This window comes from Oratosquilla oratoria, chromosome 26, assembly GCF_046742065.1.
Source record: "Oratosquilla oratoria isolate Oo_2021 chromosome 26, ASM4674206v1, whole genome shotgun sequence".
Lineage (NCBI taxonomy): Eukaryota > Metazoa > Arthropoda > Malacostraca > Stomatopoda > Squillidae > Oratosquilla > Oratosquilla oratoria.
In genome coordinates, this window is record NC_134802.1 from 43,089,718 (window position 1) to 43,102,078 (window position 12,361).

A 12,361-nucleotide genomic window follows, 5' to 3' on the forward strand; every position below is an offset into this window, starting at 1 on the left:
CAAGTGTACTCGTAACTGCTGTCTCAAACTTCTCTGACTGGAAACCTGAACCCCTACAGTGACTGGTAACAGTTCTTGGGCTCTCCCATAGATCTCTTGGAAGAATCTTTGGACTGTTGTCGGTATTGTATCTGTGTAGGAATGCTCCTATGCCACAAGCTTACAGTAGTAAGAAGAGGGTAGCAGTCAACAGTTTTCATTCTCCTTTATGTGAGAAAACATATGAACTACATTGAAAGTTGATAGAGTTCTTGGGCCTAGTCCAGAGACCGACTGTCATCCCTTTGGAGCTATAGATGCAACTCAAAAACATGTTTTTTATTTATTTATTTATTTATATATATATATATATGTATATATATATATGTATATATATATATATGTATATATATAAATGTATATATATATATATATATATATATATATATATATATATATATATATTTAAAAATAATAATAATAATAAAAAAAAAAAATATCTTCCTGGCCCATAGACCATGATGAATTTGTGCAAACCTTATTATATATGCTACTTTATGTGTATGTTTAACCATTTATGACAAGGAAATTTGGAGTACTGTATTTAATCTTTGAGGATTATACATACATATACCAAGGCTTTTTCCCCCTTACAAGGGAGGTAGCCAAAAAGGAAAAGGCATAAAATCATTCCCACCCATTCCATCCCTGAATACACTTAACACCCCTCCACCCTCCCTCTTATCTTTGCACCTCCTGGATGACGGGTCATCCCTGCACCTTGTCCACTACCCTGGGTCAGAAGCAGTGTCGCCAGGCACAGCACATCCACAGCAAGGCCGCTTCATTAAATCGGCGACCCCCCCTTCTCCGTCCCCCCATGCATTAGAAGGAGAAGACGGGGAGAAATCCCTTCGGGCTGCGTCAAATTTTGTTCACACATACTACCTCACCCCCCCCCCCCATTCCACCTCATGCATCACATCATCATCCATATACAACCATTCTCCATTCACTCCTGTCTTCTGTCCTCTCCCATCCTTCCTCAACAGACATTCCCCTCTTCCCCAAAGCCCCCTTCACCCTTTAAGGATTATACTAAGAGTAAATTTTGTAAGGTAGCCATATTGGCCCATATACAGTATCTACACTTGTTGCAGCATCTGAGTCCTGACTAAAAAGGTCAATTACTTGTTTATTTCTATACTGTGTCTGATGTCTCTTTGGATAAGGTAGATACACATATGTGGAGGGATGAATCAAGTACTTATACCTGTTTTCATATACTTGATATTCAATATCTGAACAAATTTGGAAATGTAAAAAAAATAAACATAAAAAACAAGTCTTTTTTTTTAACTTGCGATTCAATTTTTTTTTTTTTTTGCATCACTATTTGGAGCTGCACTTCCACATGGAAGTTCAGGTGTTGAAGAGTTCTGAAGATGGGTTGTACAGAGACGATTCTCTCTGATGTCCATTTTCTGCATGAGGGGACTGAGAGGGGATGGGCAATTAAATGAAGCAGCCTTGCTGCAGATGTGCTGTGTCTTGCTGCATTGCTTCTGAGCTGGGGTGGTCAGCAAGATGCAGGGAGAACCTATCACTCTGGAGGAACCAAGGAGGGAGGGCTGGTAAATGGGAGTAGAGTGTGTGGGGATGAAGTGGGTGGAAGTGGATTTATGGATTTGACTTTGGCTACCTCCCGTGTAAGGAGGAAAAAAGTGCTTGATATATGCATGTATAAATTTGGTTTAAATTTTCATTTGGACAAGAATATGTCAATTTCAGCTAAATATGTTCATGCAAGTTATGTTTTTTTTTCTTATATAAGAAGGCCACATAAAAGTGACAAAAGATCATGATAATGAAATAAAAAGACGAAATTGAGAAGTTTGCAGGGGTGCCGTGGTGAAGGTTGGCGCGGTTGTGTGAATCATGGAATGCTATGAAGGAGGCCTTTGTTCAGCAGTGGACTCAGGATGGCTGATTTGATTGATTGAAAAAAAAAAAAAAAAAAAAAAAAATCTCGGTTATTACCAGAGTAGCAAAAGTCTACCCAAACTTTTTTGTAATCCCTCATGGTCTAGTTCATGATTCTGAAGAACAGCTTAGGGGATGTTCCACACACACAACAACGCCTCCTCCCCAAGTCAATAGACTATAGGCCTAGGTAGCCTAGGTAACACAGACTTTGTGAATCTGCACAGATTATGAATATCCATAAAATGTGCAGCAACAATAATAAATTCATAATTGGTTAGGTTAGGTTCACAATGTGCACATCTCTAATGGATTTGTGTGCCCAATTATTAATTCATTATTGGTGCTGCACATTCTGACAAATATTCAAAATCTGTGCAGATTCACAAAATGTGCAAGACAGCATACACATAGAACACTAAGAATAAGGTGATGATCTAGTTTCGCCTTGGGCCTAGCCTATCCCTAGATATATCAAGTCGGTATTTCCTATTCTTTCTGCCCCGTATCCCTTGTTTTCCTTTCTTGATCCTGTTCCTCCTCACTTTATTCACTATTATGGTCAGACTTCCCATTTTCATCAACATTACCAAGGTCAACTTTAGCATGTTCTGTCATTTCCTGATCATCTTTTGACGTTTGGTGTCATATTATGGGCTCAAACATATATGGCTGGACCAATAATTAACGACCTTCACTGCCTAACTCCTCCTCTTCTGATTCATTTAAATTCTGTGACATTTTTCAATAGAAACCATGAGTGTATACACAATAATCACTTCTAAAGTGCAATACAACACTGACTCCTAGGATGCTCCACCAATGCATGATAAAATGGCTGTGTGGCTTGAGAATTTTCAGAAATCCACTCTTTAAACGTAAATTTTAATAACAATATGAATACTACAATGGTGGAATTAACTGGGAGAGTTTATAAAACCTTTTCTAAATGGGACCAGGTGGTTTAGAAAAATGACTTCATCTATTGCAGTCTGACCTTTAAAGAGAAATACACCTAGGTCTCTAAATCCAACATTTGTCAACCATCACTTATGAGGATGTTTGGGCCCAGGACATAAACCCACTTCAGGAATTGGCCCAGAACATAAAACACCAGTGGGTTTACGTCCTGGGCCCAAACGTCTGCACCAGCGGTGGTTGGTGAGCGTTGGATTAAGAGATCTACGTATACAGCAACACATTAAAAAATCCATCACATATTCTCAGTAAGGCACTGTGCCCAACTGTGCCAAATTTCTCTAACAATGTAAACACCATAAGGCTCTTCCACCTTATAAGGTAGGTAGTCAGCCAAGGTTAAAACTGTACAACAAAGAAACCCTCTTTTTGATACCTACACTAAAGACGAGATTCGTGTTCTGTTGATTATTTGATAAACAGGAAGATTCTTGCAACTCTTGCACGGTTTTGATTTCCAGGTCAAGAATCTCGATTAGGTAAGTGAGACAGTGATGTTCTGTCCGCAGCTGGGGTCTGAAGAGTAAAGAACAATATATAAGCAACTTCACATCCACGTAAATATTTTTAACATTGATGCCTTTATATGTACTACAAAATCTATCACTATGAGAAAAGTTTTGTCTACACAATTCAGGAAAAAACAGACAGACAGACACACACACAAAGATAAACCATATGAGGAAAGACTAAAAGTACTGGGTCTGCCAACTTTGAAAGACTGAAGAGAAATAGGTGATTTTACAGTGTTCAGGTCACTAAATTCCCCACACAGAGTGAATGATATAAGCAAGACTGAGAGAATACAAAGGGCAGCAACCAAACTGGTCCCCAGCCTGGCAGATAAACCATAAGAGGAAAGACTAAAAGCACTGGGTCTGCCAACTTTGAAAGATCAAAGAAAAAGAGGTGACATGATTAATGTTTAGGTCACTAAAGAGGATAGATTGCATTGATAGAAGAGATCTCCTGATTAAAGATGGGAGGGCTTTAAGAGGTCATGGAAGTAAATTAAGAAAGACCACATCAAAAGGATGTGAAGAAATACAGTTTTCAATATAGATGTATAAATATGTGGAATAGCTTAGAAGGTGATATAGCCCAAGCTCAAACAATGCACGAGTTCAAAGCTAAATATGATAATTGGAAATCAAAGATATAGATTAAGTTTGAACCGTACATGAATTTGAGTCTAGGTCTCACCTTTCTCACCAGATGCAGAGTAGGCTATGCATTGGTTTTGGTATGTTAGAAAATTAGAGAATAGGAGATAGGACACAACAAGCATTGCTCCTTTCCTGTATACTACAATTACGGTAGGTAAATTCAACTAAGTAAAATACACACATATAAAGAGGTCTCTTAATCAAACACTCCCCAACCGCCACTTGTGAGGGCATTGGACCCAAGGCATAAACCCACTTCAGGAATTGGTGGTGTTTTATGTCCTAAGCCAATTCTCGAAGTGGGTTTTTGTCTTGGCTCCAAACATCCATACAAGTGATGGTTGGCATGTTGGATTAAGAGACCTATGTGTGTGTGTGTGTATATATATATATATATATATATTCGTGAAGTAAGGAAGCAGGTTTTCTTTGATGCATGTAGAATTAAATACGACAGCATTCTGACAATTGTTAAACTTTTTCTTAATGTTTTCTATTTGTCTTATCAACTTTTTTCCAGTTGTAGGGTGAGCTGATACAAGTTCTCCAAAGTTTTCCATTTAATATTCTCGAGCTTTCGTCTTCAAAGAGACATCATCAGGATTGACATAATTTCTGCAATAATGAATACAAATGTTGGTACATATAAGTTACAAAATAAATTACAAAATTTATGTTGCCCTTGGGCGTTTTATTTGCTCAGTCCTTCATGTCACATGTGGAGGAAACAACATTTCTCGCGAGTGAACTTAAACCCAAAATATACTGTAGATATATTGACGATATTTTCGTATGTACATTCTCCAGAGAGCACCTGGAAAAATTAAGACTGCGTCTACAGGACATTTCGGGTTTGAATTTCACAGTAGAAATGAACACAAATGGTAAACTTCCTTTTCTTGATGTCCTGGTTGATTCCACCTCTACTAATTTTATTACCAGTGTTTACCGTAAACCCACCAACTTAGATAAATGTATGAACGGTAACAGCGAATGCAGTGATAGTTATAAGAAAGGTGTTATTAGAGCATACGTCAGAAGAGCTATAAAAGTATGTTCGTCCTGGGAAGCACTACATGCAGAACTCCAGCATGTACGACAAATGCTCACCAATAATGGTTATGCTAACTGTGATTTTGACCGCATAACCAATAAATTACTGTGTGAACTTGGGTCCAACCAAAGCGCCAATAAGCCTAATTTTATTAACGTTTTTTATCGTAACACCTTCAGTGATGCCTACAAAAAGGATGAAAAAGCAATCAAGGACATAATTAAGAAAAATTGTCACCCCACTAAAGAGAACCATGAGATCCGAGTCCTTATATACTATCGTAACCCTAGAACCTGTTCAATGGTGATGAAAAACAACTGTAATAGTCGAGCTGACTTTACATCTAAAGCCAACGTGGTGTATTCATTCAAATGTCCAGCCGAGAATTGCACGTCTCGCGATACCACATACGTCGGGCACACCAGATGTACTCTCAGCCGAAGACTAACCTTTCACCAACAGGACGGAGCGATCAAGGACCATTATTCAAAATATCACAATAGAAATATTGACAGAGACACCTTAGTTCAATGTACCAAAATTATTGCGTACAGTGAGGACCCTAGAAGGTTGAAACTCTTGGAGGCATTCCACATCAGGGACTCTGCCCCCACTATAAATATCCAGTCGGACATGACGTCCAGCATTAAACTGTACAGTAGCGCTAACCTGAGACATCGCTACATTGAGGTCCCCTCTCCCCCTCCCCCTCCCCTCCTACCCCCCACTCCCCCACCACTCAGACGATCCGCCAGACTCCGTAATGGGAACTCGGATAGCAGTTTATGTATTTAAACCTTTCTCTCTCTCTATCATTTGTACTTTCCTTATAGACGTAAGTAATAACTCTTGTTATATATCTTTTGTTCTACCTGTTTATTTGTATTTGTATTTTTGTAATTTATTTTGTAACTTATATGTACCAACATTTGTATTCATTATTGCAGAAATTATGTCAATCCTGATGATGTCTCTTTGAAGACGAAAGCTCGAGAATATTAAATGGAAAACTTTGGAGAACTTGTATCAGCTCACCCTACAACTGGAAAAAAGTTGATAAGACAAATAGAAAACATTAAGAAAAAGTTTAACAATTGTCAGAATGCTGTCGTATTTAATTCTACATGCATATATATATATATATATATATATATATATATATATATACATACATACATATACCAAGGCTTTTTCCCCCTTACTAGGGAGGTAGCCAAAAAGGAAAAGGCATAAAATCATATATATATATATACATATATATATATAGATATATAGATATATATATATATATATATATATATATATATATATATATACTTCAATTCTGGAAAACATTGACCTACTGACCTGATATCTGGACAAAGTGCAGTAATTAGGAAGAGGATTCTCATGTCGAAATATTTGACAAGGTAGGGCAATTCAGGGTCTCGGAAAAGCTTCATTCGGCACATCAGACCAGGTACGCAGCTATTACCACAACAGAAGCGCTGTATTGCTTGACTGCTGTATATCAAATTAAACAAACTCTTCTGTGCTTCTAAGACAACTGTAAAATTGTAAGATAAATATTTTCAGACTCAAATAAAATACTGAGTTACAGTTGTCATTGTTTCAGAATATTAAAGAAATAGAATAAGTATTGAATTCCACACTTTTTCATTGTGGTATACTGTATATTAATATCAGTCCGTACAGTGGATGAGAAGAACATCTTTTAGGGCCACGTCATCCCTTCATCCATTAAGCTCCATCCATTCACTCATCTTTTGCACTCTTTTTGCTATCTGACTTTCAATAATTATCAACTGCAGCATTTCATAGTACAAGGAAATAAATCAAAGTAAAATTAATTTTGATTAATAGCAGTATTTTCACCTTTCTGTTATTAAAATTTGTGATATTACAAATGTAAAGAGACTAATGACAGGTAGTTGTTGTTGTTGTCGTTCCCTAGACTGTCTGTCCGAGCAGTCCCGTCTCCCCAAGGAATGCTACTGCCGAAACTGGGTTTTCCCACAAATCTTTTATAGAGTGTATGTTGTGTTGTTTGCGTGCATGATTGTGTATAATGCAGTCTTCCATTATGTGTTGTATGGTATGGGGTGAAGTGTTACATCCTGGGCAGCTGTTCACAATGCGGTCATCCAGCCTCTTCTGGTAGCCCTGGCCATCAGCTCTATGCAGGTGACAGGTAGTTGTAGATTTGTTGTTGTTGTTGTTGTTCCCTAGACTGTCTGTCCAAGCAGTCCCGTCTCCCCAAGGAATGCCATAGCCGAAACTGGGTTTTCCCACAAATCCTTTATAGAGCGTATGTTGTGTTGTTTGCGTGCATGATTGTGTATAATGCAGTCTTCCATTATGTGTTGTATGGTATGGGGTGAAGTGTTACATCCTGGGCAGCTGTTCACAACGCGGTCATCCAGCCTCTTCTGCTAGAAGGACATCAGAAAGACTCATCTTTCTACCATTGACAAACTCTGTCATCTTCCTCATTTTCACAAGGGTCTGATACTTAGTCTGTGGACTGAGCTCAAAATCTCTCAGATTTCTCTTTATTAACTTAGGATATCCTCCTCTAAATACAATGCCATTGCTCCCTTCCTACTACTACTTTCATGAAGTGACACAGAACATAGAACACTAGTACATGCATACATACATACATATACCAATGGCTTTTTCCCTCTTACAAGGAAGGTAGCCAAGTCAAAGGCATAAATCCACTTCCACCCATTTCATCCCCCCATACTCCACTCCCATTCACCCCCCTCCCTCCCTCTTATCTTGGCTCCTCCTGGATGACGGCTCATCCCTGCATCTCGCCCACTGCCCTGGGTTAGAAGCAATGTAGCAATACACTAGTAAAACACAGATATCTCTCCATGATTTCTTCTCAAAGAAATCTATGTGAGGTGCTCAAGAACTACTGGCAGCAGCTGTAAGGCTGCTAATTTCCAGTCCACAAAATGCATGGCAAAACTTGAATAGATAAATGTACAGTGTGAATAAGAGCATCTTCAAGATCTTTACCACATGCCACAACCCCATCACTCCTTTGCACCCATAAAAGACAAATACTAATGCATGGCACCTACCATCATAGTTGATCTGTTCATTGAGTCTTGATAGTGCTTCCTCTTCTGTCACTAGCCCTGCCAATTTTACTAATGTGGAGACACAATCCCTATCCACCACAGAATCTACTCCTGCTTTATTACGACTGGAAAGAAAACGAAGTTGCTTGTGTACACATAAATGACAATATAATTCTAAATTATATATACAAAATGGAATAGTGGAAACAATCATAATAATGATAAAAAACAGAAATATAGTCTCCTCAATAGTGATATTCCCTTCAATTTGAAAATCCAGAACCACATAAAGTACTGTCTCCATCAGCATTTCTCAACCAGGGTTCCCCAGAACCCTGAGGTTCCGCAAAAGGTCCCTAAGGTTTTGCAAAAGGTCCCTAAGGTTCCACAAAAGGTCCCTAAGGGTTCCACATGAACAAGTGAGATAAGCTAATGCACTTTTGATTTTTTATTTAATTTCATATACATAATATAATTAAATACACACAACATATTCTTGGTTTTGTAATAATGTAATATAGACATCATCCTATCTAACCTATTACAATGAAAATAAAATGAGAAAGATATGGTATATGTGTTTTGTTTTGTTTTTGCACAGGGGTTCCTTGAGACATGCAATATATTTTAAAGGTTATGCAAGGATAAAAAGGTTGTGAAACACTGGTCTTCATACACCAATAAGCAATGCATAATGGTTACCTTAGGATTCTGACAGTGTTGAGACACGTGAAATGTGTGCCAGAAGCCGCTGGATTCACTAGTCTGTGAAAAATGACAGACCACATACGTCCCCAACCATCATTGGGCATTTCAGGCAGTGTAAACTGCCTTTCAAACTGTAAAGAACATAAATATGTTCATTAGATAAAAAATAAATATCTAAATATCAACAGAAATAAAGTAGAAGTGGATACCACTTATAATGCATGGCAAAGTCACTTAACAGTCTTACTTTCTTTTGTAAACAATTTAGAAACATAGAAGCTTGGTAATTAAATGTTTTAGGAAACTTAGTTTTACATCACTCCATGTTTTCACATTACCTTTTTAAAAATTGTCCCAAACAAAGGGTAATATATTGCAAGATATCAAAACAACTAGGGAATGTACCTGATGGGATTTGATTTGCACCCTACACTGCTTAAATCTTGTTCAGCTCTTACTTATCAAATTTTTAGAAAATTTAAAACCAGTATACATTCATGTTTGCTATCTTCTTGGAAATTTTCTTAAGTAATTCCCAGTTTAAAGAAAGGTTTCCAAACTGTCCCATTTAATTACAGGCCTATTAGCTTGACCTCAATTTGCTGTAAGACCTTACACAGAACTGTCAGCTAATTTCTTAAAATTTACCCAATGTAGATCTTTAAAATTTACAGTCACCTTGCATACTACTCGCATCAGACATTTGCTTGAATTTGCCTCCTGTATTTGTAACACAGGTTATGGTGGTGACTATTCACTTTAACCTATGCCAAATGGCTCCAGGCCCAAGGATGCTTACTGAGGCCTGATCTCATACAATACTGGAAATTTTCTCATGGTGAGTGCAGTATAAGTCCTCCTGACATATTCATATGGCCCCATCACTAATTTTAAGAAGGTATAAATACACAATATTCTGTCATTACAGTTCCTTGGAAACTAATAAATACTTTTTCTCCCTTAGGTATGTTTGCATTTAGAATTCATTACCTAATGAGGTTGTTCTACTAAATTCTCTGGCCAGTTTCAAATCAGCTCTCCATAATGCCTTCAGCTCATGCCTGTATCAATTTGACTAATATTTCTGTCACCTATCTATCTACTGATACTCTAAAATACTATATATCTGTAATCTGGATAAAAACTAAAGTCACAACTGAAGTCTCTTTACCCACAAGTATCAATTACTGCTCAGTGGTACCCTTTAGTCAGACTGGCATGCTTGCAGGTTTAGCTACCCCTTCACTTGGTTTTTGTCTGCCTACCTTGACCTTGTGCTATTAGGGATGGCAACCAGATGTGTTGATATAGGTTTTAAATGGATATCACAATATGTCTGAATATGTCAGAATATGTCAATATGTCAGATATTACAGCAGGATGTGCAGGAGGTATACTCATGGAGTGAAAAATGGCTGTTGAGTTTTTATTCAGATAAGTACAGTTATATGAGAATAGGAAGAACAACTACTGAAGCTCATGGCTACCAAATGGAGAAGCAGCTAAAAAAGATTACTTTTGAGAAGGATGTGGGAGTAATAATCAATGATAAATTAAGTTGTGTGGATCACCTGGCAGAGAAAGTAAACAACGCCAACAAAATAGTGGGAATAATTAGAAGGACTTTTGTTACGATGAGTGCAGTAATATTTAAAGCGCTGTTTGTAGCACTGGTAAAACCACATTTGGAGTATGCTAACCAGCTATGGAGTCCTTACCTGGTTAAAGACATTGAGATGGCAGAGAATGTGCAGCGTAGGGCTACAAGGATGGTACTCGAACTTAAAGCTCTTAATTATGAGAAGAGACTAAGGAAACTGAACCTACCAACGCTGGCATACAGAAAAGCACAGGGAGACTTAATAGAGACATACAAGATACTCACTGGAAAATATGATGGGGAATGTAGTCACGGTATATTGAAACTTCGAGAAGAAAGCATAAGAAGGGGAATTCACTGAAACTTTTTAAGACAAGGTCACGGCTGGATATAAGGAAGTATACTTTCCCATGTAAGGTGATAAATAGCTGGAATCAGTTATGTGTGTGGGTGATCACTGCAATATCAGTTAACCAGTCTGAGGTCATACTTGATAAATTCCATTCTGGTTTAATCAAGAATTGAAGTACGATTATAAACTAAAGTCTAAAGCAAAGGTAGTCCACCACACACTGCCATAAGTTGAAAATGTTTATCTGGAGTCACAGGCATGAAAACCTCTTCCAGGAAGTCATCCATGTAAGTCCATGTAAGTAAAAGTAGGAGTACAATGGCACTCTAACTCTTAGTCTTGTCTCTTGACTCTACGTCTACATTCTACAACCAAAAGAAAACAGGTGGTTGTCAGACAAGGAAATGACACTATATGTAGTGTAATCTATGCTTACGATACTTTACTACTACGTTAATAAATGCCAGATATCTCAAAATTGTCTTCCTATGGTTTATGCTAACTTACCCTGGTATTAAAATCGGTGAGAAGACGAACAAAGTCTTGATCATTTGCATTTTCTAGTAGTTTCAAGGCTGCCTCTTCCATTTTGCTATTAAACTTGCCTCTATTTGCTGTATCGAATTACAATTCAAACTTCTCCCCGTTTCTAAGTCTCTTCCTTGCACTTGTCAGATACCTCTTCCCCGACTTGCCCTCTTGAAATCGAATGTTATCTTGTCAGCAACAGATTGTAAACAAAATATAAATGTTATATTGACCATGATATAATTAATAAAAAATCATCAGGTCACTGGGAGGTAGCACACAAGTATATATTATACATAATTTTTAATATGTTCCCTTTTATTTTACTAGTCATTACATGTATAATAAACTGACGCAATATACCAAATACGGGAAAGTTGTTATTAGTGAAAATAGACCCTTTCTTTTGCACGACGCAGGATCTCTGTAAACAACCTGCGCGCGCGTAATGTGAGGCGAGAAACACCTTGCATGAAATATAAGCTCTGTCGTAAACATGCGCGCGCTAATTGTGATTTACAAACACTGTAATATGCAGAATTGATATGAATGACAAAAACATAACCCCTATGTTAACTTTATTTGTAATTAGCTAATAGGGAAATGTAAAGAAAAATTATTTCATAAGGGGAGATCAAAAACAGTAGTACAATTTACTAGTGATGGATCATGGAAAACTCGATTTTTTTTGTGACGAGTGATTCGCTGAAGAGAACGGGGTACTGAGTCAGTCGAGTCATCGAGTCAGTTGCCTGTGTGGTTGCGTTCTGCAGTGGGCCGAGTAATAGTGCCAAATATATGGAGTGCGATCCTTGACATGGAAGAACTAAACATCAACCGTAACATTAAACAAGAGAGATTTTAGGTTAAGTTATTCTCCACCGCATCCCTCTCAAAAAAAAAAAAAATCGCTACGGA

At 37.6% G+C, this 12,361-nt stretch overlaps 1 protein-coding gene across 2 annotated transcripts in view; it reads right to left on the reverse strand.

The window, feature by feature from the left end:
- The window catches only part of LOC143039491 (chaperone Ric-8A-like), a 29,350-nt gene extending 17,528 nt beyond the window's left edge, over positions 1 to 11,822 (reverse strand). Inside the window, exons 1-6 of one of the 2 annotated variants that reach the window (XM_076209600.1) lie at positions 11,807 to 11,822; positions 11,423 to 11,613; positions 8,958 to 9,094; positions 8,256 to 8,380; positions 6,508 to 6,706; positions 3,317 to 3,456 (exon numbers count right to left, since the gene is read on the reverse strand). In XM_076209600.1, the coding sequence (XP_076065715.1) occupies positions 3,317 to 3,456; positions 6,508 to 6,706; positions 8,256 to 8,380; positions 8,958 to 9,094; positions 11,423 to 11,503 (682 nt within the window). In that variant the 5' untranslated portion in view covers positions 11,504 to 11,613; positions 11,807 to 11,822. Of the gene's footprint in view, positions 1 to 3,316; positions 3,457 to 6,507; positions 6,707 to 8,255; positions 8,381 to 8,957; positions 9,095 to 11,136; positions 11,281 to 11,422; positions 11,678 to 11,806 lie in introns of those variants that run through there. The other variant, XM_076209601.1, reaches the window with a different exon arrangement.
- Positions 11,823 to 12,361: the final 539 nt, after the last annotated feature.